Genomic DNA, 27,059 nt, shown 5'->3' on the forward strand with positions numbered 1-27,059 from the left:
AAGGCTGAATGTTATGCGGTCTCAAGTGCAATATCAACATCGAGACTCGAGTAAGGGTTTATAATAGTGCAGTATATAAGAAAATCAATCTCTCCTGCTGAGATGATCAGCCTCCACAACAGCTGTTTCATTCGGAAACGTTATTCCTAAGAACTCCAATGGCCACTTGCAGAGTTATTGGACATTGTGGAGACTTCTGGGTTAAGTATAGGCTACCAAAAAAGGAGACTCAAAGTATTTCAAATAAGTACAAAAAGATCCTCTGGTTTGGACGCAACACTGATGTTTACATTGGAACAACTTTTGTTTATACAGCCATGGTAATGGTTTATGTTCACTTAATAATACTATCTGGCTAAATAGTACACACTTTCTTTTCTGTTCTTGACCAAAAGCCAAACAAATTTATTGTTTGACCAATAAATGTTCAAGGCGCCGGAAAAAGATTTAAAAAAAAAATGGATACAAGTAATTTTATAGAAATTGCACTGAATAAAATAAACTTATTTAACAACTAAACCATTTCAGAACTTTTTAAGACGATAGGATTTCCTGTGAGAAATCAAAAGTTGTTAAAACACGTACCTAAACTAATTTCTAGTACAAGCATCCACCCGGAAACATACATCAGACGACGAGCGGTGTCATTTACACCAGGATGTCTGAAGAACGAGGAACTGCTAACCCAGTCGAAAAGCTCTTGAATTACGGTTACTCTAGCAAAACATCAGCACATCAGAGACATCTCAAACTTGTTTTATTACATCTTAAATAACAGTACATTTTAATATAGTATCTATGTTGCATCCAGCTTTCTGTGGTACACCGACAGACTGAAATTAAATACAAAAGGTGAGATAGGGAGTGCTGAGATCTACAGTTATTAATGAAGAGAGAAAATAAGGGGAATCCATTTTAATTGAACTGCAATTAATCTTTACTGGTGGCAGCACACACAAATACATCACAATTATTGTACATTATCGCAGAGAAAGGAAAAAAAAAAAAGAAAAAAAAAAAAATACAAAAAAAAAAAAAAAGAAAAAGTCACAACTATTAAAGAAAGTGCATCTGTTTACAGTGGAAAAAGAACAGAAGACTCTGCCATGTCAGATGCCATTTCAAAACGTTTAAAGAAAAGCCAAAAGAGTTTCTATCGAACTTTTCGATGTCGAAATATCTGAAAAAACTCACTGAAGGTTTTGAGCGTCTCTCAAACGGGACATTTCGTGACTGTCGTTTAATTCTGGGATAACTTCAGGAAGCATGGCCATGATTTACAGGTCGTCTGCAGGAAATACATGTCGTCGTTTCTCCCTCGCGATTTCTCACATCAGGTGCATAGCTTTGCCAGTGAAAGTAAAGGATGTATGCACAGCATGTCTAAAACATTTGGAAACAACGTTTCAATGGTCAAAATCTCGGCTTCGTATCGGTTTCGCCGTCCCAGCGGAGGCAAGTGGGCCTAAAGACGTCAGCGCCCCCCCCCTTTAAGCAAATTCTACAGCATGCGACTATACGTTAATTCATGGCAGATGAAATAAAACGCTTAACTTAAAAATTTCAGAATTATCATTATTTTCAGACACTGATTTGTACAACATTTCATTCACATAGTAGTAACTGTATTTCCAAGCACAGACAGGGCTATCTGTTATCTCTCTCTCTGGAACTGGGCTAAAAGAAAAGAGAAAAAAAAGACAAAGGTTTCGTTTTTTTTTTCCCGAACACTGATCCCGACACCACTGAAAATATTAAAACGTTCCCCCGCCCGACCTCCCACCGACCAAAACAATCCCAAAAATCGGAATTATAAAGCCAAAAGCTCAAAGTAACCGAGGGAGAGAAAAGAAAAGAAGAAGGTATAAACGTAAGACCAGAAGATAAGCTAAGGGGTTAGTTTGAACGGTTTTTAATCCAATGAAAGAGAGGATTGTATTTTTTGTGTTTTTTCAGTTTTTTTGTACTTTTTTTGTGCATTTTTCTACATTAAAATTAGCATTCAATGTGATTAACGGCATGTGCTTGGTTAGTTAACGCTTAAAACGTTAGTCAAGTTTCTTATTGTGCAAACAAAGCTGTGACGAGACTGGAAAGAAACATTAGCTAAGATATAATGCTGCATTCGCGTGCAAGTCGGATACCCAATATTTACAACGGCCATTCGTAGATAAATGAAGCGAGTACCTCGGACTCTCAGAAATGGCAAAGTATTTAAAAGAGATATGGCATTTTTTATGGCATTTTCTTTTTTCTTTTAATGACAAAAAGGACCAGGATTCACACTGAAAGATAACTAATGCACAGATCATGATTACAGTTCTGGAAAGCTAGGGCTTGCTCTTATTCGCCACAGCGATCGGAAAACAGATTAGAGGAGAACGCTTGTCTGGGGCCGCCCAAGAATATGATTATTAAGCTTTCCTCTCGCTCGAGTCACGTTCATGAAAAACTACACAACCTCTAGAGCAACCTAGTGCACATGAAAATAACAAAACACATGATTGGCATCTTCAAAAAAAAAAAAAAAAAAAAAAGCTGCTCTTCCATCCTGGTCTAGTTTCAGCATTTTACATGTCGTTTTCACATGGTTTTATAACAACAGGATTAAAAGATTTTACTAATCAGAAACATATCTAAACAAGAAAAAACAGGCGGGAAAAAGATCTAGAAGATGAACTATCAGATAAAAGGAACCAAAAAAAAATAAAGAGAAAAAAAAAATAAGAGTTAAATAATTTGTACAATTACACTCCAACATTTGCTTTCTAGACACATGATACATAAGCGTGGGATGATAGTGTTTTGTGTTTTCTCTTACAGGGTGACACAGAATGGTCCGAGAGGGAATGCAAGTTATTCATTTGATACCACAGGAAATCTTCTTCATTATTTTTTTTTTTTCTTTTTTTCTTTTTTTAAGCTGGGTGATAAAACAAATTGTGCTCTTCTTGGTGTAGGAAAGGCATTGTTTTCCCTTAGAAGTTTTATTTCTTTTCATGGTGGTGTCAGTCAGTTTTATAAGGTGTTTTTGTTGTTGACGATGCTGTGAAATTTAACATTCTAAAGTTGGAATGGTCTTCCAGTCAACTTTGGAGTTCAAATGATATCTGCGGAAAGAAGAGAGAGAGAGAGAGAGAGAGAGAGAGAGAGAGAGAGAGAGAGAGAGAGAGAGAGAGAGAGAGAGAGAGAGAGAGAGAGAGAGAGAGAGAGAGAGAGAGAGAGAGAGAGAGAGAGAGAGAGAGAGAGAGAGAGAGAGAGAGAGAGAGAGAGAGAGAGAGAGAGAGAGAGAGAGACAACGATGAAGCAGATATTCATATCATGACAGCCTCAGATAATCTTACAATATAAATATGCAAATTTAACAGTTAAAAAGAAAATTAAACTGAGAACTGAGAATCTAAACTAATCTATTTCGAAAGAAATCTCTAGATAACTAAAGTTTTTAGAGTTATATAATCTGAAATGAAATGGAGAAACTAAACTCTTGACAAACTTATTTGTCTTGAGCAACTGACAAATTGGTTTATGTCAAATTAAAATTGCAAAAATTTTACAAAATGTGGGTGTATTACATATCGCTCCTCTGATCTTCACTAACGTGTTGCCAAAAATGGCAACGTGGAACGAGCATACATTTACATGCCGTGTAAAACACACAAAGTATCTCTTGTTTGTCGTTAGGTTGTGCTGGAAGAGGCGGGTTCTTACTGTATTGGACATGTTGTATTGAAAGCACCTTCACGTTCAGTTCCAGATCTTGAGGAAGCTGTCCCAGGACCCTGTAGCCACTGCCATACCGTCATCGGTTACACCCAGACAGCTTACTCGGTTGTCGTGGCCGGCCAGCACACCTGAAAAAGTCCAAACGTCAGTAAACCATAACGGAGAGGGTGCCAGACAGCGTTTCCACGTCGAGTCTCGCTTGTATGCATTCGCTAAAACACCAGAGTACGTTTCAACTCGTTTGATGATGTTACATATTAACATTATAAGGCTTTAAAACGTGGACCGTTTATCAACAGCCCGCTTGTGCCGTGCATGTTGGCGTATGCAAAAGAGACAAACCAATGTGGCGTGTAAACAAGCAAGCACTGTACCATATGCAAAACACCACCATTGTGTGAGTGAACTGTGGTTTGTTTGCTTTCAGGGCAGTCACTAGACCACATGCCACTGATAGCAACTATTACTAGCATACGTATTGTGTGCGCAAATCTCACCAGCGCGGTCGGCCTTGAGGGTGTCCCACACGTTGCAGTTGAAGTCGTCGTAGCCGGCGAGCAACAGGCGGCCGCTCTTTGAGAAGGCCACGGAGGTTATGCCACAGATGATGTTGTCGTGAGAGTAGACCATGAGCTCCTGGTCGGCACGCAGGTCAAACAGGCGGCAGGTGGCGTCGTCAGAACCGGTGGCAAATGCGTTGCCATTGGGGAAGAACTGCAGGGGCAATGTGAGCTCACATCAGCATACAATCACATGCACTACATCACCAATTCCTAAGGCCCCATATCCACACTACTGCGTTTTCGTTTAGAAACGGAGACCTTTTGCTACGTTTGCACCTCCCGTCCAGACTAAAACGGCAAAACCGAAGAAAGTTTAGAAACGCTGCTGACCCCGTTTTGCGTTTTCAATCTCCGGAGGGCGTTTGACGGGTCAAAACGGAGGACTTTAGAAACGATGACGCAGAGGCTCACACTCGGCTCTATGATTGGGTGTCATCGGTCATGGAGTTTACACAGGTAATATTCAGTACCAGTAAACTCCACCCGCTGGAACAGTTTCTTACAGTAAACGCTAACATGCTAGAAACAGAACCGTCGCCTATTTTTTATGCGACACGCAAGCGTGTTTGAAGCATTTCCAGGCAAAATAGATTAGGAAAAGATGTTTATGATGTCATTTTGACACAAATACATATTAATAAATGACATTTTGATGTTTGAAAGCATTTTTTTACAGTCTATGTTTGAAAGTCTCTAGGTTTACACCGGCACGCGCATGCCCAGTGTTGGTGAATGGTCACGTGATCCGCGTTTTCAGTCGTTTTAATGTGGACGGAGATCAATTCTAATACGCAGCACGTTTTAATTCTCCGTTTCTATTCGTTTTAATTCTCCGTTTCTAAACTAAAACGCAGTAGTGTGGATGGGGCCTAAGAGTACATCTACTGCTAGGAGCACTCACACAGATGGCGTTGATGTCCGACTCGTGGCCAGTGAAGGTCTGTCTGCACATGCCCTCACGGACGTCCCAGAGTTTAGCAGAGGCATCACAGGCCCCTGACACGAACAGCCTGGTGTCTGGAGCCAGAGACAGGCTCATCACGTCACCGGTGTGACCCGCAAACGTGGTCGTCTGCTGACCGGTCTCTATGTCCCAGAGAGCACTGCAGGACAGATTACAACATTCCCATTTAGACGCTTCAAAAATCAAGATTCGGACTAATTGAGAAATCAAAACTAACTGCTAAATTGTTCAGAATTGAAATGCCTGATAAAAAGAAATAATATATCAAATAAGAAATTGACAAAAATAGCCAGATTTAACCTATAACCTAAATGGGCACAAATGTTAGTTTTATTTCATTATATATATTATATAAATATATATAAAATTCTTCTTGAGCACAATAAAATGAGCTCAATGATACACTATAACTTGGGTTAAAAATAAAAAGTACTTGTTTACTTTTCTCTCCATTATGTTGTTATTTCCTACTTCCTGATGGTTTTAAAGAAACCATTTTTATTTTTTTTAAATAGGAGAAAAATCATGCAGTAAACGAACATGCACATTATGATAAATACAAAGCGTAGGTAATGTAAATGATTAGTTTCAAATATTTTGATTAAAATGTATAGTAATCTGACTCCTGACTTAATAGTTTAAAAAAGTTAAAATAGCCCTGTTAAACTTAATAGCAAAATCCCCAATATGGGCTGCTGGGACAGTTCCTCACACTCACCAGGTGGTGTCGCCAGAACTTGTAACAATCTGGTTGTCATCAAGGAAGCGGCAGCAAGAGAGGTATCCTGTGGATTGGAGGAAGTTTAATGCACATCTCTAACAAACAATGACAAACAAATATTTATCTCCAAAACTTTGAGAAATAAATAATATTTGACTTAAAAACCAAAGAAAATGTGTGAATGAACAGAATGTCATTGTCTGGAGGATAATTTACATTGCTTTATTACACTGAGAATATGAATAAAACATTTTTCTTTTGATTTAGAGGTGAAATATGACCTGGACAGAACCGAATATGAGTGCATTATGTAATCTCGGATGCTCTTTTATTAAGGTCGATCAGATGAGATCTATTTAAAAGGGCGCAAAAAACACCAATGCAGATTCACTACATAATTACAGCTTTGCCAAACATCAAACCTTGTGTACGTTCACAAGAGCCAAGAATGGAGTGTGTGAAGTGTTTCGGGAGGACGTCCTCTACCTGTGTGTCCGGCCAGCTCGCGGCTGACGCGCACGTTCCCCTCGCGAGTCTTGAGGCTGTAGATGGAGCAGATGTTGTCTAAGCCTCCACAAGCAACGTAATTCCCTGAAGGAGCGTAGGCACAGGTCATCACCCAGGAGGAGCGCAGAGGAATGGCGTGGACCTGAAAAACAACACATGAATGCTCAGGAAGTGACATATGAAAGAGGACAGGAAGTAGTAAACATCTGAAGCATAAACCATTTCAACTAGCTGATCATCAGTGTCTAGATTAGTTCCTGTTAGAGCAAGATGTGCACTATTTACAAGGACTAGATTTTTACAAAACTAAAATGCTTGTCTGTGCGAAAGCTGTGAAACTCATTTGCTAATGTGTTTGAGCATCTTAGGCTTCCATCCTGTAACATCTGCACAACAAGGCACAAAGTGAAAGGGATGGTTCGGAGTAAAATCAACCTAGGGTCCTTTGCACCATGACCTCGAGCCAAACACCCTCCCAGAAGCCTTTTTTCCTTTGGTTGAACATTATTAAAGTTAGAGCTTATTTAGAGACATCAGCCGAATGGTTTAGTGCAGGCGCTAACGGATCCAAGGTTGTATCTCGTAAATTACCCCACTAATAATACCCAGAATGGTACCAAACTTCTACAGTAGTACAAATAGGTTCTGTACTCATAAAACAAGGCATTTGAAAGTTGGTAAGTACATCGGGAGTTTATTTAAGTAACACTTGCCTGATGGCTAATGCTATCGCTAACCCGGACGTCGAGGTCACTTCAGTGATGTGGGAAAAGCACGTAAAAGTCCTGACAGAAAGCCAGTATATCCAACTTTTTTTTTTTTTTAAGTGTTGACAACTTAGTGTTAACTAATAATTGTTGCAAACTGGTACCAAGGGAAAAAAAAAGGTAGGATGGGGGGGGGGGGGTTTGCCTCGAGGTCATGGTGCAAAGGACCCTAGGTTGATTTTACTCCGAACCATCCCTAGTTCACCCAAAAATGAATGTTGTGTCAATTTACACACGAATGAAGAGATTTTTAATGAAATCTGAGGTGGTCAACCGTACTTGCTAGATGCGTGAGAACAAACCTCATTGGTTCTTGCTGAAGCTCAAACGTGATGCGTAATAATGCGTTCGCACGTCAAGCGAACATGCTTGAGCTTCTGTTTACCACAACTGATGTGAGTTGATCAATGTTTATATGTGAATAAAAACCTAAATTCAATCTGTTTATCATATAAAATGATCGAGTCTCTTCTGAAAATATTGACTAAACCACTCAATTCATATGGATTAGTTTTACGATCTCTTCATGAATTTTTTTGAAACGTCAAAGTGGTAGTTGTGTAATGGTCAACGGAGGGACAGAAATCTCTCAGATTTCATTAAAAATCTTCATTTGTGTTTTGAAGATGAGCGAAAGTCTCAGGAGTTTAGAACAAAATGAGGGTGAGTAAATGACGACAATTAAAGTTTTTGGGTGAACTATCCTTTAAATACTTATAGTAATAGTGATGCTTAGTTTGTGGTAATTAATAAGGGAACATCAATGGGAATGCACTGATATAAAGTCAATAATCAATTATTTTAGTGTTTTCTATTTGTGTGTGTGTGTGTGTATTATGAGCTACAGGCAAAACAAGTGAAAAATGAAAATTTTGGTTGAATATGACGTTTTCACACAAATGAGACTTCATTAAGCCCTCGTCTAGGGATCCCAATGTTCTAAATAGCATACCTTATTTGTAGTATAACTGTCCCAAATAATGAGCTTTCCATCCTGGGAGGCACTGACAAGCAGCCTGCACAGAAAACACAAGATGTCGGTGAGTGGGGTTTACATCCTGAGAACTTTAAACCCTATAGAGAACGTGTAAGTAAAAAACACGGCTTGCACAACTACAATCTGGAGAATTGTCTCCCAGAACAATCTCAAACTATTCCCAGCACAAAAATTGTGCCATTATGGATTTTTCTTGGCTGTATCTATAATAGTAACAACATGCTTAGTCATAACACCTACTAACAACCATCAGTCACCACCTACACAAACACAATAAAAGAACATGATTCAATGCAGTAGGGATAGCATGCAGTGGCCACCACACGAGCCGTGAACCCATCCACCCTCACTGCGAAAGGGAAACCCCTCCGTGTATCTCACTCTGATGTATAAGGATGTTTTCAAATAGCTTGTGAAAAAGGTCAGGCTGTCATGCAAATAACGTGACGTAGTTGTTCTGAAATATGCTGTACCTGGAATCGGTGCCCCAGTGCATGGCATAGATTTTAGCCAAATGCCCCCGCAGTGTTCTTCTTGTGCGCATCTGGATTCGGCCAACAGGGTCGATGTTGGCTGTGATCTGAAAATATATGTGCACTTTAGAAAAGAATATCCACGTACAAATGGGGATTAATCCATTTATTTAAATTAGGGTCACTTAATTAGAATAAAACAGTTTCTTTACATGTGGAAGCTCTTACCTGTGATAGTGTGGCATCTGCACAAGCTTTCCTTGCATCCTACAAAAAAGAAAATAAGAAAAACAGTTTAGATGCTGTGGAATGAGGCATTATTTCATGCAGGGTTCCCACACCTTGGTTAACTTCAAATTCAAGGACCTTTCAAGGACTTTCCAGGTCCAATACCCTCAAATTCAATGACTAAGGCCCAATCCCAATTCTATTTTATACCCCTTCGCCTACCCCTTACCCCTTGAAACAGAGTGGCAAGGCGTAGGGGTGAAAATATTCCCCTAAGAAATGGGACACCACTACTACACCGTTACATGTCATTATACGTCGTTGCTAGCGCCTACGTCACAGGAGATGCGCCAATGTTTATCACAAACTTCCAAGATGCCGTCTTCAGCTGTAGTCTTGCGTGAGTTACAGCAATTTTTTTTGCATTTTTCTTCTGAAGTTCGCAGAAAACAACGGAGATGACGATATCTTCGACGCCTAATGCTGCGTTCACACCAAACGCGAATAGAGCGTATGGCGCGAGTGATTTCAATGTTAAGACGTGTTTACGCGCGTCTGGAGGTCTTGCGGCGCGAATGAGGCGTTTAGCGCGACGCGGTGGACGCGAATTCGCCTCATTCGCTCGTCCACTTCGCTTCAAACTTTTTCTTTTTACACACGTCACATTGTTAACGAACTTTAGCGGTTTTTTTTGCAACCGTTTATTTGAATAACATGACTGTAAATATGAACACAAGATTTAATGTGACAAAGAAAATGATTATCGGCAGTCATGTTGCCTCTGTAGCCGGTGTATGCAGGTACATTTCTCATACCCCTTCGTTTGAAGTGTGGGCCCGAAAAATCTTCGTTTCAAGGGCTATCTGACCCTTCCCCCTACCCCTCCAACCAAAAGAGAAACCCAACCCCTTCACGGGAACGCGCAAAACGGAGGGGTAGGGGCAAGGGGTGAATTGGGACTGAGCCTTATTGTGGGGACAGACTTCAAGTGACAGCAAGGTTACATTGTGTTACCTTGTAAGATACATTGTTACAGTTTTCATGTGTCAAACACAACTATGCAACAACAAAAAAAAAGCTTTTTTTCCCGTTTGTCATGGCAACGTATAAATGCGCGTAACTAGCGTAAATCAAGCAAGCTAGTATACATAAGCCACGAAGTGTTTTTGCGAAATAACACATTAGTGGACCTGAGGGAATAATATGGAATTTTTTCCAGAAAACTTCTCGCACAAAATAAATTCAATCACTTACAAGGACCTGTCTCTATGCATGTTTATTTACAAAACTTTCCAGGGCCTTGAATATTTTTTTTTAGATTCACAAACTTTAAAGGATTTCAAGGACCCGTGGGATGTAATAAACAAAAAAATTAGGGTTCATGTTTTGTATATAATAACCATACAGTCAACATGAGAGTTGTAACAGTGATATAAAATAACATATATAAGCTTTGCTCATATAATCCACCCATTGAACAAACTGAGTATCCTAATTGTTTGCATTATTGACCCGTTAAGGTTTATTTAATCATTGATTGATCGATTACGGCTAAAAGGTTATAGATTTGAGAGACCCATTTGTCAATTTCAGTCTAAAACTGAAGCGCACAATATTCGAGGTTCAGTAAACATCTCTGGCTTAGATAATATGTAAAGCGCCTTGATGGAGGAAGTATCGGGTATAAATTCTTTCTGGAACGAGAATGAGAACAGTACAGTTACAGTAAATGCTATTCCTGCATTGTGTAAACTATGTAAACAACCACCATCTGTATTTAAATGTATTTTGGTTATGCAAACTTTACTGCGTAACAAGAGACTACCAGGTAATCTGGTGGGGAAAAAAACACCAGATTAAATGATTAGAATTTAAATATGTCTAGTTTTAATATAGATGATATTTTAAGTGCGATCAATCTGTCAAATTCTCTGATTATGAATATGTGCTTTACTTTTATTTAGTGTCTCGGTGGTCCAAAATTACTGACCCCTTTCAACCTGCATTCTAGTCGATGCTCAATTTAAACAACAAAAATGTTCTGTTAAAATCATTCAGGCAAAAATAATCAGCAGATGTCAGTAAGAGGATTGATATTGACCGGGCCAATCTATTAGTAGATATTTGACCGTTTCAAGATGATTGAACATTTAGATTATATCATGTTTAATAACCATTCATTTAACTTTACAGTATACTGCATTATATAGGTATGGTTTAGGGATTAATGAACACATTTATACACAAGAGAGAAAGGTTCTCACTCTAATCTGGTTCTTCAGCTGCTCAGCCTCCTGGCGTAACTGGTCCAGTTCACTCATTTTCCTCTTCTAAAGCTCTGCCTCACTCCTACTGCCGGGACACGTTCTGATCTGCAGCAGACAAAAAAAGAAGGGGAAAAAAAACAACATTTAGGCAATGTTATCCCTTCAATAGACATTTTGAGACAATCAATTAAAAGTCTGAACTTAATTGTGCATATTTCTGTTTTTCAAACATGTTGCTTCCCACTATGTAACCGTCTCTGGGCATTAGCATGCGATCTTGAAACACCCATATCATTCGACTGATATCACTAGGTTCATCTATAAGAGGAATAATCACTGCATTTACCATGTCATGTAACATTGGTTAATGGATTGGCTAGAAGATTGTTTATCAATACACAAGGGTAAATCAAGACTCCATCCCACCACATTAGCTACTGAAAGCACCCAAAGAACCATTTCCTCTTGTGGTGAAATGAGTTGTTGCTCCTTAATGAAAAATGCAGAAGTACAAAGTGAACAACGGAAAGAAATGAGCTGTGATTCTGTTCTTTTATTATGTCGCATAAACAGCAAAAAAAAAAAAACCTTTTCCTAAACTCTAGCATGAAACCGCATTTTACATCAATAATGTGACAAATTATGAGTAAAACAGGATATTCAATGAGAATGTAGGACAGGATTTTATCCATTGGGAATTGATTGGATGATGAAAACTGGGTGCTACATCCAAGAATGGGGTCATGTGGTTGAAGGGAGGGCTAAAAAAAAAAAAAAAAAAAAAAAAGGAGGGCTTGATGACAACAGCTGAAAAGGAAAGTCGTTTCAAAGGCGGAGCAATTTATAACATTTAAATGTATGATTATGGAGAATAAACATTATGGACACCAGGGAAAGTAAATAGGGTCATTTTAATTCCATCTGATAGACTAATAGCAATTAACTGTAACAGCTAGCATTAAAGGTAAATATGCTGCAATGTCCTCACTGAACAATAAAGCCAGCAACTATTGTTTGTCTATACAAAGTGGTGGTTTCCAGGCTGAAACGCTGATTCCATTCCTTAATAATAATATTATTATTATTATTATTATTATTATTATTATTATTAATAATAATAACCCGACGCACTCTGAAACCCTTATAGCCTGTCCGTTTTAATCTTGATTTAGAGTAAACGCACTCAACGGACAACAGCGAGTCCTAGGCCAGCTCTCATCCTATTAGCGTTCCCAGCCCACAGCCGTGTTTTCACACCTCTCTCTCCACAGTGTCATTGACATAATCCTGGGACACGCTTGATTCAGCTCCTTCAGGCAAATCCAGTTAAGACACACCGGGGACACTGATCGGAAGAGCAGCATCTATCCTGCTGACCCAAATCCTTCATGCGCTCAGACAAACGGCTGATGAAGGCAGCTGTTTTAATGGGCCATTGGCGTGTACGCATCTAACGCTGGAGAAATGCAGCTAATGATGGGATTAATTTTAGAGGTATGTCACGTGAAGAGCATGGAAAGGATCCACTTGCTGTAAAAGATGCGATGACGGACAACAAACGTTGTAAGTTAATACGAGTATAAGTGTGGCACGTTCACGGTCATGCACACCGCAATAGACTGTTACTCCTCAAATATATTGAGGAATATTTGGATGAGCAACCAAGGCCAAGTTGGGTATATGGTCTATTCATGGTGCATGAAATTGACAGGATTCTTGTTTTGGCCAACAAGCACTACAACACTTTCACTTTTTAAATGCATAAATGCATTTAAATGCATTGACTTTCAGGTCTTTAGCAGACAAATGAACAACTCAAACAGTCCATTGTTCAGCCAATTTAAAAGATTTGTTTCCATGTTCTACAAAATGTTAAATTGACTATTCTAGGCCAACATTATATGACCTACTTGAAAAATGACTTCAAATATAGAACAATTTGCAGCTGCACAATATCTTGATTCTTAAGAAGCTGTCATCTTTCCCATTAGCCTGGTCTTAGTTGTCCTGATTGAGCAAGATGAATGCAGGTTCAAGCTTGAGTATAGACAGTCCAGATGAACATCAAGACCAAGGAAGGGCTAAGAGGAGAAAGGATGAAGAAATAATAGCAAACACCCGCTATTCAAGCTGAATTGGTCAGCTGAGTACCATCAAGCAATTATAAATACGTTTGAGTGACATTAGCACTACATAATAGAGAAGCCACACATACGCTTGTTACTCCCAGATGTCTGTGGTCAGGCAATCTAGCACTATAAATTTGGTTGGATCCATTTCCTGTAATTGCCATTGCCCTCTGGTGCATTATGCCATGTCCTAATTGTGAAATCAATGGTTCCATGTTTGAAATGTGAGTTAGCTGTGTGAATGAACAAGGCGGATGATAACATTTCTTGAGTTTGTCACCCAACGAAAGAACTAAGCACCTCATGTAGGCGTTTTCCTGGGTGAACAAATGATTAAAAAAAAAAAAAAAAAAAGGTTTAGAAAGTTACATGCATAGCAAACATAGCTTAAAAAGAAAACAGACAAGGAAACAGTTTAAATTCCACAAGTCTAAGGATACAGTCCAAGCTTAAAGAACCAAAATATTGAAGTATGTTGAAGACAACAAGCAATTTTACTTCCTGCTATGTGCTGAGAAATTCCTTAGCCCTACCAGTGTGGTAGAGACCTTTAAACTTTTCTTATAAAGTTTCAGGTTATACTCTGAATTTCTTACCTTATGTGGCTTGCACAAGGCTCCTTGTGTTTGACAGCCAGAAAATGTTTCTCTTGGTTAACGTCTTATCCTTTCCTATACACTTGCTTCCTCCTGATTGGCTGACCTCTTAAATGGGCCTGCATCAAGACAATTCGCCTAAGTCCTCTAATCTTGCTGATCAAAATGACATGGTTACAAAAGGTAAGTCCCTCACCTCACCTTCAGTTCTCTTCTAACAGCACAACCCAACATGGATACTACCAGAGAAGCACCAATATGCATAGTTTGATGGATATAGACAGTGATTTTTATTTCTATATTACAGTCGACAAAATGTATTTTATATATAATTCTGTGGAAAAATAAAGCAGCATATAAAGTTTCTACTGCTTGAATTGTGTGTGTGTGTGTGTGTGTGTGTGTGTGGGGGGGGGGGGGGCACTATTATGGGCATCCCAATATCAACATAATTAGGCTATTGCCAACAACCCAACAAAGTAGGGCTGTACGATATTGGAAAAAACTGACATTTGCGATATTTTGTGTTTCTGCAATAAAGATTGCGCTATGAAAACAATTACACCAGTTTCCTTGATTAATTCTATTTGGAAAGTATTAATCATTCTAGAATGAATGGTATGATCTTGTAGGGGAGTGCATTTGCATAGAAAATCTAATTGTAAGCATAGAAAAATACAATAGAACAAAGATACAAATGAAATAAACAGTGCTTTATGTTTTCCTGTGAAGTCTAACAGCATTAAGGTAGAGATACTGGATTAACAGTGCTCCGATTGATTGGGCGCCGATCGTTATTGGCCAATAATAGCATTAAATAGTTTGATCGGTGGTCTTTATAAAGGCCAATAAGAAGAGCTGATCAGATGACGCAAAATTTGCGTGACCATTTTTCTATGCAGCTAAAATTGCTTCACTAACCGGTCTGGCAGTTCTACTAGGTGTCTGAAAAGGACAATTAATCTGCAACATCTTTGCGGAGAGCGGAGACACTGTAACAACAGCAACCCTGCGGCTGTGCGATTTTAGTCCATTTCTTTCCTTCGGTGCGCTTTAGTTCTTCCCTAAAAGCCCAAACTTAAATGTCCAAATCAGCTGGATCAGTGATTGTCGTAAAATGCAGTCTACTGTTGCTAAACTGCAGGACGTGCTCTATAATAAAAAGATTATTAAACCTGCACTAAGCCGCGAAAGAGATACTGTTCCCCAAGCAGGTTTCTGTGCACACGCTCCGAGACAGTGTGGAACACAAACAAGCAAAGTGAACATTGAGCTCCGGGTTCACGTCTAAACGGTTAAAAACACCAAAAATGCCCGGCTTGTTAAGTATTCGCTTAAAGGGTTAGTTCACCCCAAAATGAAAATTACCCCATAATTTACTCACCCTCAAGCCATCCTAGATATGTGACTTTCTTCTAGCCAAACACAATCAGAGTTACATAAAAAAAATATCCTTGCTCTTCCAAGCTTTATAATGGGAGCGAGTAGCGCCTGAGATTTTGATTTTGTTAATAAAGGCCTTTTGAAACTTTTTTTGTAAGAAAATATCCATATTTATAACTTTACAGATTATAATCACTGGCTTCCGGTAACAGTTGTAGACAAGTCTAGTTCAGGCGGAAGAGTGACCTCTGACCCGACGCATAAGGTAACTTATGGGATCATTTTTGGGCGAACTAACCTTTTAAACGCCATCGGTTATGTCTTATGTGAACAAACAGTTGGGGTAAAAAGTTGCATGTGTAACAGTATATTGGATGTGTGCAGTTAGTCTTAAAGTAACAGCAACTTAAAGGGATATTTCACCGCTGGAAAGATTAATGTGTATTTAAATTGGATCATTTATGTAGTAGAAATGTGAAATAATTTTAGAAGTTGGTGCCTTCTACTGAGAAAAGCCAGAAAATTTATTTTTGGCTCATGTGGATGAAAGACAACAACTCCCAGAATGCACTTGCTTCGCTGCCCTACGAGGCCACTCCCACCGGTTACAGAGGGCAGTATCGGGAGAAATGATACAACTAGGCTACTAGTCGACTCGAAACTAAAAAGACAGTGTTTTATCGTGAGAGCGCACCCTCTATGGGCGGGTCGAAGACATGCGGAACGAGCTCCTCCTACTGGCTGTAGTCTCTCGCCTCTGGCCAAAAAAGCCTCCGATGAGCTAAATTACGATTTTTGCGTCAGAGTTTTTTTTCCAGACACACAATACAGAAATCTCTCGTCTCAGGGGGAGATGAAGGAGGGAAGCACGGTCATTCGAAAATACTACCGGGTTTCTACTGATACAAAGCTTAATGCTAATCGGTGAAGTCTCCCTTTAATATTCCTGCTGGCATCAGTGTCATTAATGTTAATCAAACACGAAAAGACAGAAAATCACTCACTGATCTTTAGTAGATTTAGTAGGATAAATCTATATTTAAATTATATAGTGAATACTATGCAGAGCTGTTCTACATTTGATTACTTTGAAAGACTTTTATGTTTATTTTCATAATTTCAGAGGAATGTTAAGCTCTAAGCTGTTCCTAATCACCTCTGAGAGGGAATGGAATATGTTGCACATGTTGCTTGCCAATAAATAAAGAGTTGTCAATTCATAATACTTTCTCATCTGATTTTATTCATACTTAAAATATATTGTTGTTAAGAATAGTATCATTTATTTGGGCAGTCGGAATCTGTGATTGTATTTGGCAAAACTAAAATAACAGTCTTTACTGTATAAATTAAATGTAATTAATCTTTGTTAAAGCTCCAAAAGTGATTTTCTCTTTGCATTTTGTTGTCTGATTAAAATTCATGACATGCATAGAATTATTTTTTTAGGCTGCCGTTACTTTAAGACCGAATGCACAGATCCCATTAACCGGGATCTAAAAACACGGCACTCAAGTTAAAATAGGTTTAACTTTTAAAAAACGTATTTCGACCTTGTGCTTTTTTCATTGCACTGACCTGCATCTCACGTTTTTAACAGCAAAATGTTGTATATGACAGTCCCAATAATAGTTATTATTGTTGTGAGCAGCAATGAACACCGTCAGGGAAACTGAAGAGCTTTGCTAGCGGGCTACTTAAAGTGTCATGAACCCTCCTCCTAATAATATTTTCATTACATTTACACTACAGTCTCTAAACAAATGACACACGTCAGTTTAACACAGAAAGAATAAAGTCATAGTTACTTTTTTTTGTTCATTGTTCTTAGGGCTGTCGCGATAACCGCAATATTGTAATACCGCACTACTGACTAGCCAACCGCGGAGGAATGAAAGTAACTGCAGCAACTGCAATATTCACACGGTTTCTTTTTTCATAAGGCTATAGCCTACCCTTCTTGTTTTGAACTTCGTGCATGTGTATTGAAAGTTAAATAAGTTAATAATGATAAGGCTGTGTTTACCATGGTGATTTGTACTGAGGCTTCGTGGATTTGCACTTAACAAGCCTAAACAGACAGTGAAATCAGAGAGATGGACTGAGCGCGTGCATCTGTCTTTGAGGTCAAGTCATATATATTCGTGAAAAGGTTGCGAAAAATTTGTCGTATCATCCTTTTAACGTTTAAAGGGATATTTCACCGCTGGAAAGATGAATGTGTATTTAAACAGGGGTTCCGTTGTCCGGTAATTGCCGGACATTGGCCGAAAAAAAAAAGAAATGTCAGACAAAAATTAAATCTCTCCGGTCAAATTGTCCGATTAAAATTGCCTAACACCGTGTCCTATCTAACTACACGCGACGCAACACCGCGACACGCGATAAAATGTATCTTTTCCATGTTAATCAGAGTTTGTCCTTACCAGACGCGATGGCGACACGCGACATTTCTAATTTAGAAACGGTTTCTATTTTTCTGCGACGTCGCGCTGGAACATCAAACACAAAGTGTGGCAAACTGGCAATGATAATCTCTGGTAGGCTACTGTTTATGTGCTTTATTTAATGTTAAAAGCGTGAAATCAGACTTTGAATATCATTTAGTGCTCCAGCTTTGTAGCTGTAAAAGCAACAATGGATATAATTCACCTCAGATCTTGAAATTAAACAAATGGAAACATGAACGTTAAAACTGTGAACAAACAGGTGTAGCCTATTATTTGACAAAGAATGTTTTAGTAACTCAGTAGCCTATGTATTTTTTAAATGGTGTAATATTTGTGAATTTTATTATGTAGCTACTTATCCATTTTCTTGCGAGTGCCGTCAAGTTTACTCTCTAGTATGGATGTTAACCGATGACTGTTTGATCGATGGTTGACCGTATCAACGTTAACCAATCAAAGTTGTCGGCGGTCGGTAAAAAAAAAAAAAAGTGATCTCTAAATTAGGCTATTATAGGCAGTGGACTAAACGCTACTACAGTTAGCCATCTCATTCCAAGATCTTTTTGTGTGAAGTGAACAAATCCCTCACACTCAATTTTTCATAACGCTCTCTCTCTCTCTCTCTCTCTCTCTCTCTCTCTGTTTTTGGTGCTGATGCAGTGACGCGTTCATGTAAACGGCACCTAAAAGCTGTCACAAAGAACCAGCAAAAGTAATGATTATGAATATGTAAAATATTGCAGTGAGACATTTTAATTGTCTATTAATAAACAAGTGTTTTCTGTGTCGGCTGCAAAGATGAAGTCTGACTCGCGATCTTCGCAGTAGTGAACGCGCCGGAGAGAAATACACATTTCATACGGATTACATCGTTTTATTTAGTTTTGAATGGTTCTGTTTAAAAGTAAAGATTTCTGTAGATAATAGATATATTTCTTTTCTTTTTTTTGGTGTGTGAGGCAAGTAGGCTACCTTATACGTTAAATTTCGGTTCATGGATGATAGCTTAACGTTAGCTCCAGTTCAGGCGCTGGCGCCTCCATGTCGTGATTATTTATTGTCTGCTATATTTACTTTTTATTTATTAAATCGAGAAAATTGGATAATGAAACACTGATTAAAATTAAGATACAATTAATACAAAACGAAATTCGTTTTAAAGAAAGGCTTTGTGCTTTCTGTTTGAGGTCTCTGTGAAAGTTTGAAAGCAGTCTTTTAGTGCCGCTTTGAACGGTCGCGACGCGTCCGTAATGGAGAACTGTCACGTAAGATGGTAATATTATTATTATTATAAATAATAAATCGTGTAATAATCCCGCCCCCTTAATTAAGAGGCGATATTTGACCGGCATATCATCAAAATGTCCGGAAAACGAAACCTCTGCCGGTCACTTTGACCGGCACCATTTTTTTCTAGCGGAAACTCTGATTTAAATTGGGTCATTTATGTAGTAGAAATGTGAAATTATTTTAAAGTTGGTGCCTTCTAGACTGAGAACAGCCAGAAAATGTATTTTTGGCTCATGTGAATGAAAGTTAACTCCCAGAATGCACTTGCTTCGCTGCCCTACAAGGCCACTCCCAAGCCACGCCTACTGGTTACAGAGGGCAGTATCGGAAGAAATGATACAGCTAGGCTACTAGTCGACTCGAAACTGAAAAGACGGCGTTTTATCGTGAGATCCCCCTATGGGCGGACTGAAAACATGCGGAACGAGCTCCTCCTACTGGCTGTAGTCTCTCGCCTCTGGACAAAAAAGCCTCCGATGACGCAAAATTACGACACACAATACAGAAATCTCTCGTCTCAGGGGAACATGAGGGAGGGAAGCACGGTCACTCGAAAATACTACCGGGTTTCTACTGATTCAAAGCTTAATGCTAATCGGTGAAGTGTCCATTTAAGGGGCCGTTCACATATCGCGTCTTTTGCGCGTTCAAGTTCGTTATTTCAAATGTAGGCGCACGACAAGCGCGCTCATAATAGAAGCAACGCGTAGCAGAGCTATAGCACGCGTTTTTCGGTGGTGGAAATCCATTACTGAAACTTCCTCGTCATTGTGGAGAGCACAGTTCATGGTTGCATAGCAACGGCAGACGCCACGGGAGCACAAGCGCTTTGGAAAGAAGGTCAGCACCTTCCACGCGTTGAATTGCGTCAGCGCTAGTCAATGCATTGAATAAATGCCATTGGTCTCTATTAAGTGAAGCATCAGTGTTACCCATGCGACGCATTGCTGGTCAGCTGAGCCTTAAAAAGTGGAGGTAAATAATTAACACCTTGTTTCATTACATCTATCTTTTAATGAATCAGCGTTTTTGAACATGTTCGTTGAATGAACGGTTTAATGACGCACTCAAAGACAGTCCCTGACCACCGTAACAATGAATCTGCGCGCCGAGTGACAGCCTGTCAATGCGGAGAGACGAAGATGATACTGGTGAAATATCAGCAGAAAGCCTCTTGTCCAGTCAGATTCGAGGATCGGAACTTACTGTTATACATATAAAATAGCCTAACGAGCTTATTGTCAGGATTATGTTCCATTATGTGGATCCTTATTGTGACATTTGCTTCTGTTTACTTCACTTCGGTTACATTGGTTACTGAATATGTCCTTGTTTTTGTGCCTGCTGACCACACTGTAACACTTATTTATATATCAACAAATAAATATAAATAAATAAATAATATCGCGCTATTGAGCCACTCAAAATTACCGCAAGGGAAATTCCTTCACAACGACAGCCTTAATTGCCCTTCTGCAGATCAGAATAATTCATCAAGTCATCGCGTTCATGATCAGACGTGCGGCTTGTATCAGTGTCCTTATTTGCACATACATTTCAATTGAAGACGTAATTAAATATGTACGCATACACAGTGCTGGTTAATGTTGAGCATTCTGTATATGACAGCACCAGTCTGTGTATGATCTATGATCCGCATTGAGAGCGTTTTTAAACGGATATTGGCGTTCCGCGCAGAAACCGGTCTTATTCGCGCTACAGCTCTTGAAATCATCGTGGGGAAAATGAAACAACACTGTGCTACTGTGCTGAGACGTACACTTACGACACGTGTCCGATCGCAACGCTGAACAGGCAGAGGTGAACAAACAGCACTGAAATTGTCTTTTGATCTCATGCGTAATACAGCGCAGTGATTGGGTTAAAAGAGTTCATTCTCATGAACGCTCAGAACCGGATGACGTACAACCGGCAGCCAATCACACACTCCAAATCAACCCTTCTACCTCAGATTCCACGATGTTGCTTTGACTTTGCATTTCAACCCGGAAAAACGCAAAAATAACCAATTTTCACTAATTTATGAGTACTTTGAGTGTTTTCAGTGACGTGCAGCTTGTACATATCTGTTCACATCTCAAATAATGTGTTAAGGGGTTTCATGACCCTTTAACTCAACAAAATGCATTGCATCCTATATGAGATTAATCAGATATTTATACAAAATAAACATAATTACAACTTATATCTGGCACAAATGCACAAGTGAAATTAGTCATGAATGTGCTTATCCTTATCCACAGCAACTAAAGCCAAATAATTCACAATGTTTTATTACAATAGTGTTCTAATTATAATGTTATGTTGTGTAATATGACAGTCCCAGTCATAGTTATTAACGTCGTACATTGCTGTTCGAGCTGCATGCGATGAAGCTGAAGATGATCACCGGTGCGTTTTATAAACGCATCCTATATGAGATAAATCAGATATATGTAGGCTACACAAAATAAACATAACTTACAATTGCACAAAATAAAAGGCTAGAAAATAGGGCTGCACGATATGAGGAAAAGCTGCGATGTGCGATAGCATTGTTTAATACTGCGATGACGATATGACTTGCGATAAATATTCAAATGTGAATGTTAGCTATACTGCTCCCATGTCTTAGTGCTTTAATAGGTTCTTTGCGTGATAGGTCAAGCGTTTATTACCTGCCTGGTTCAGATTACCTGATTTTAGCGCGATTTTGACACGATCCGTTTGACGTAGGTTGTCGTGGGGATTCGTAAACTACAACGGGCGTCGGGACGCAAGATTCGATCGTTTCATCTCGTATCTATGAAGTGTGTCATAGTGGGCGACAACCTACGCGAGAGTGCGAGCAACAGTGAGTGTGTGTGTGTGTGTGTGTGCGTGCGAGTGAATGTTTGCGAGTGAATGTGTGCATGTGACGGCACGTGATGACTGGTCGAAAGCAACGTGTAGTCTGACATGTTTCTTGTCCACGACACAAGATTTTAGGAGTCAAAATCGTGTTATCTGACACAGTGACTATCATAACAGACACAAAAATCTTGTAATCTGAACCAGGCATTATTCATCGTGTCAGGCTGTCTGTTGCGATGTGTTCATCGCGCGAGTTCATATCGCGATGACGATGAAAATTCGATGTATCGTTCAGCCCTACTAGAAAATGCACAAGCGAACTTATAATCATGACTCATGGATGTTGTGGATGCGCTTATCCGTAACAACACGCTAAAACACGGGCGTACAAAGAATTCACAACATTCTTTTACAATAGTGTTTCAAGGCTTGAAATTGCGACCATTTTGGTCACATATGCTCGTGAAATTTAATCTGTGCGACCTCAAAAATTATTTGGGAGCATTTGTGCGAGTGCAAATAATTGTTTTGGCGTGACCTTTTTTCAAGAAATGCACCAGTCGACTGTGCAAGTCCGGAGTATAGATCAGCCAAAATTAAATTAAAAACCAAATGCATCTTTATTTGCTCTAAATTACGCAATTTAAACCAAAAACAACTGCTCATGCTATTTGTGTGAAGCATCTTTGTTTGGATCGTGATTAATGCTTGATTCTAATTTCAAATGGCCACGTTTCTTTGGCCAGTTTGGGTTTTTTGGGCCAACAAATAAATTTGCTTAAAAGAAAGAAAGAAAAACTGGCCAATTTGCTTGTTAAAAAATCTGAATCGTGATCGGTGCATCACTTACGTTTTAATTTCTCTACAAAGCGTCGTGTTTTTAAATAAAATAAATCTTTTAATATATATAAATTGTAGTTGTGGTGCTCCTTAATTTTCAGTGGGTGCTCCTAACATTTGGGAGTAGGGAGCACCAGTGCTACCAAGTAATTGAAGCCCTGTGTTTTCATTATAAATTCAATAGCCTTTATGACAGACTTGTGTTGCACATAGCTGCATTTTCCTTTTCAAAGTAATTCCAATCATATTTCACGCAATTCAAACCCATCATAGCAAACTGTGCGCAACTGAAGTGTCTCAGCTTAAGAAAATAATCCATTATTTATCGGAAAAAATCGTATTGGGCCGATAATGATAACATTAAAAATGAACATAGGCCTATATCGGAGAATACTGATAAGGTGGCAGAAATTTCATGCATCCCTATATATGACCAATGCAAATATAAAAAAAGAAAGAAAAGATTGATAATTGTTCATTTACTTCAAATAAATAAATAAATAAACTCAGATATTAACAGCTGTCCTAATCAGAGTAATGCTGATCATTCTTTAAAGAGTAAAACAGAATGAACAGTTTATGACAATTAATAACCAAGATATGGGAAAAATAAGCCCAGATATTACAGGCTTACAGTATCAGCTTAAATCATGCCTGATCATTTAAAAGAAAAGATTTAACATTAATATCATCTGATAATGTTTTGGTCATCATTACATTCAAACATATAACACTGAACTACACCATGAGCAGGGTTCAATCTTTTCCTTTTACTGTCTGCTAAAATGAAACATTATTCATAATTAGTCAATATTCTGTGCCAAAGGCTAAAGTATAAGACAGCACAAAGCAAAGTCAAATGGTTAAATGCAGCATGGCATCAACATATGTGCTAGAAGAGCTCAATCTCACCCTCTCCACAAACACTTGATCAGAGTCAGCAGACTGCAGGACAAAAAGAGAGCTGTAAGAAATGGCCTAAAGGTGCCACAGACTACGTATTCTCAGGTCACTTTAGGGCAACTCTTTCTTAGATCCTTTCAGAAAACATTTATTTGACCAAATCCTTGTAAATGATCTGAACAACACACTAAAAGCGTTTTACTTGATAACACACACCGCCCCGATCTTTATTCAATCTTTATTAGAACTTTATTCCGTCGACATAAATTACTCCAAATGCTGAGGATGATGCAGTTTATTAGGCATTAACAGAAGAAAAATAAAATGCATATCGCTAAAGCTGGATCATAGAAAAGACAGTAACCAGCACTATCACTATCCAAGCCTGTAATCCTAAAAGCTAAAATCCACCTACAGTAAATCTGTAATCCCTCTCAGCATCACTCATGGAAAAAACAGCTGTCCAGAGCTGGGATTGAAGTCTAAGAATTTGTGTTACTGTTTCAGAAGAGCTTGCATTCTGAATTCAACAATTTACACTACTTTTATTACTTATCTTAATGACTTCTACATATTGAAAATGAACACGATATCACCTGAATAACCTGAACAAATGGGTGTCAACGTGAAAAAAAGATATTCAGAAACTCCATTATCTGAACAGAAATCAATTTTGCCATCACACCCATCCATTTATCCGCTTCTAAGGCGTCCAATGGGAATCAAACTGATGCTCTTAGTTACCCACAAATGCAAAAATAAATCAATGTTAGTGTGTATTCAATGCAAAATTGTCAAGCAAACAATGCAGATAATACACAAGACATTCCCAACATGCAAATGCATGTGGATTACAAACAACGCGTCAGTAAATACAATGTTAATATAAAAATTAACAATGAATAAAATATATGAAACATTCAATGAACCAACATGAAAGTACAAAATACCTGGCTTTGACGATTATAAAAATCATTATTTGCAGTGCACCACCTTTTTGCTTTCGTTTTAAATGTATAAACCCTTTAAAAATAGCATTACCTAAACTCAACATGCTATTGTGAGCAGGAGAATACAGAAACCTCTACTAACAAAATACCAACAGAAGTGCAGAGCATTTGAAATCAAAAATGCGTTTAATGTGTCAACGATTACGTCACAGAGTACTCGAAATACTATTCGATATGCGATTATTTCACAATTCATTTAGTGTAAAATGACGGATATGGAGCTTCAGTGCACTGGGCGCATAAAGAGATATCAATTACAAAATTGAGCAACTTTGTATTTAAATATTTTCCAGGGCTCGTTTAGAAAACAAATTGCTGTGTTTATAGCAGAACGTTGCATTTCCTCGACGTTTGAGCGGGTTAAATCACCGGCATGCTGATATGAGTGCGGAGAGGAAAGCCGGAGAGAGAGAGAGAGGCTACGGACGCCATCTTGTTCTTGGGCCCCACATTGAAGAATTCATTGATTCCATTTATTTATTCATGAACGGCGTTCCTTTATCTAAATGCCAGCCGAAGAGAAAGGCAAACTCGATCGGTAGGGGGAAAAGGAGGGGTCGAAACATATTTATCCCATAGCCTATATTTCCCCGACCAATCCCTTAATAGTGACCTCAATACTGAGCTGCTCGCCCGTTCTTAAAATATTCCAGCAGCGATAATAAAGGCCATCAAGCTCCATTCATTCCGCGTATCTGAAGAGCTGCAGTGCTTTTTGCTGCATTACTGTGATAAATGTTGGCCGGATCGCGGGAGAAAACACATTTAACATGCCTTTATCATCAGCAAAAGCAGTTTAGGGAGGATCGTAGTGGAGCATCACTGAGATGTCGGTAAAGGGAGTCAGTGCACCTATGTGAGGTTACCTGAACAGCAAAGGCCTTTTAAAGAGAGACTTGGAGATAGTTAATGGAATCCAATTAGGTTGTTTTAAAGAGTAGTTAAAACACTTAATGCAATAAAGACTAACACTTTCACGCCAAGTCGCTTAAATGCACACTGGATTTCAGGTTAAGCCATTTAGACACATTAATAAATCCCTTGGCACGTTAAATACATATAGAAAACCCGCACAGTAGAATAGCTTGTAATATTTAGCCAGCTGGTGCAGATACTACTACATAATCGGGTGAACAAATAAATGACTAATCCTTATTTACCGACTGCAATTCGATCAATATTCACATTCAGTACACGGCAATGTGTTAACCAGCATACGGTGAACAAAAAAATCCTCGATTCTGTAACATAGAGGAAGGCCTAGCTGGGTTGAAAAGCAGATTTTTTTGCCAGCAGAAGCTCCAGTAATTAGCCAGTTAGCCTATAGACCAGCCTCACAACCAAACCCCTAAACACTCTATATCAAAACCCACTTATATTCCCGTTAAAACGTCCCTGATGACCACACGACAGAATTCCCGCAATCCTCGATCGGTTTAATTTCTGAGGTAACGCCGTTTTTAAGTGCTAGCAAGCTGAATCGCGCAAAACGGCCTCAAGTGAAGTCACCCGACTTCATTCACACTACAATGAAGGAGCGAGCGATTAAACACTCTAAAAAGTCTAAATATTGAAATATAAGCACACATAACCGAGTAAAATTACTGTTTTTGCCCATTTGCCTAGCATTGTTGTGTATGTAAATCGGTCGGCTAGCCGCTACCTGCGCCTCACCCCACCCCCCCCTTCATTCTCTATGGTGACCAGCATTTTATCCAACAAATTCATCCGTTTTAAACCAAACAACCTGTTCCACACACTTAAAATAAGCAGTTAGTGTTCCGTACCTGTTCTCAGTCGTAAATGGCCTTTGTTTATATGGCATTGACCGAAATAAACGATGGTGTGGCTGTCAAATCCACGCATCAACGAACAAGACGAGCTAGCTCGCTAACTAGCAGTGGGAGAAGTACCGAATCCACTTCCACAGCGACAAAACTCGCTCCAGCGGGCGGGAAATGAGCCTGTTTGAGGGGGATCTCAACTGCGATGAAAAAATGCAGTCATAAAAGTCCGATTAGAGACTTTTGTCAAAGAATAAGTCCGTCGGTGGCCACTTCCCGTTGCCTTCCTTGAAGGAGCACTTCTCTCCAGTTGAGTTCACCTCTCATCCGGCCATCAGACGGAGATGGGCGCGGTAACCCTGCAGTCTGCCCTGGGAAACCCCACGCCGCAGCGAGCGAGCGAGCGGCGCTCTTACGCAGGAATGGAATTGACACAAACATTTCCTAGCTAATTTAGCAACATTTGTACACACAAATGTACATTTTGGGGGCTAACCGTCTTTTTTTCTCATTTACTTTTTGTAACTATACAAATACAAGCCATTCAAATCTTGTAACCACTTAACTGTCACCGCTAGCAGGACGCTTAATTGGTGCTCTTTTTATTT

General features: G+C 39.1%; 1 protein-coding gene across 4 annotated transcripts; it reads right to left on the minus strand.

The window, feature by feature from the left end:
* Positions 1-740: 740 nt before the first annotated feature.
* Positions 741-27,059, minus strand: gnb1b (guanine nucleotide binding protein (G protein), beta polypeptide 1b). 4 transcript variants are annotated; one of them, XM_084426048.1, is made up of 11 exons: positions 26,455-27,059; positions 11,211-11,318; positions 8,947-8,985; positions 8,719-8,825; positions 8,201-8,264; positions 6,461-6,623; positions 5,972-6,038; positions 5,191-5,392; positions 4,224-4,440; positions 3,712-3,854; positions 741-3,110 (listed from the first exon to the last, which is right to left on the minus strand). In XM_084426048.1, the coding sequence occupies exons 2-10, from the start codon at positions 11,265-11,267 to the stop codon at positions 3,748-3,750; spliced, it is 1,023 nt and encodes a 340-aa protein (XP_084282174.1). In that variant the 5' UTR covers positions 11,268-11,318; positions 26,455-27,059; the 3' UTR covers positions 741-3,110; positions 3,712-3,747. The 4 variants fall into 4 exon arrangements, with proteins under 4 accessions (XP_084282174.1, XP_084282175.1, XP_084282176.1 ...); XM_084426049.1 differs by lacking the exon at positions 26,455-27,059 and adding an exon at positions 13,939-14,215; XM_084426050.1 differs by having other exon boundaries at positions 2,558-3,110; positions 3,740-3,854; positions 26,455-26,801.

This window comes from Rutilus rutilus (assembly GCF_951802725.1).
Source record: "Rutilus rutilus genome assembly, chromosome: 12".
Taxonomy (NCBI): domain Eukaryota; kingdom Metazoa; phylum Chordata; class Actinopteri; order Cypriniformes; family Leuciscidae; genus Rutilus; species Rutilus rutilus.

Bases quoted from the DNA above. Each gene is read 5' to 3' on its own strand.
- gnb1b (XM_084426048.1), bottom strand. From the start codon at position 11,267: ATGAGTGAACTGGACCAGTTACGCCAGGAGGCTGAGCAGCTGAAGAAC. The intron at 8,265-8,718 runs GTACAGCATATT...TTTTCTGTGCAG, and splicing joins CACTGGGGCACCGATTCCAG to GCTGCTTGTCAGTGCCTCCC. The intron at 3,855-4,223 runs GTGAGATTTGCG...GGACTTTTTCAG, and splicing joins CCTCAAGGCCGACCGCGCTG to GTGTGCTGGCCGGCCACGAC.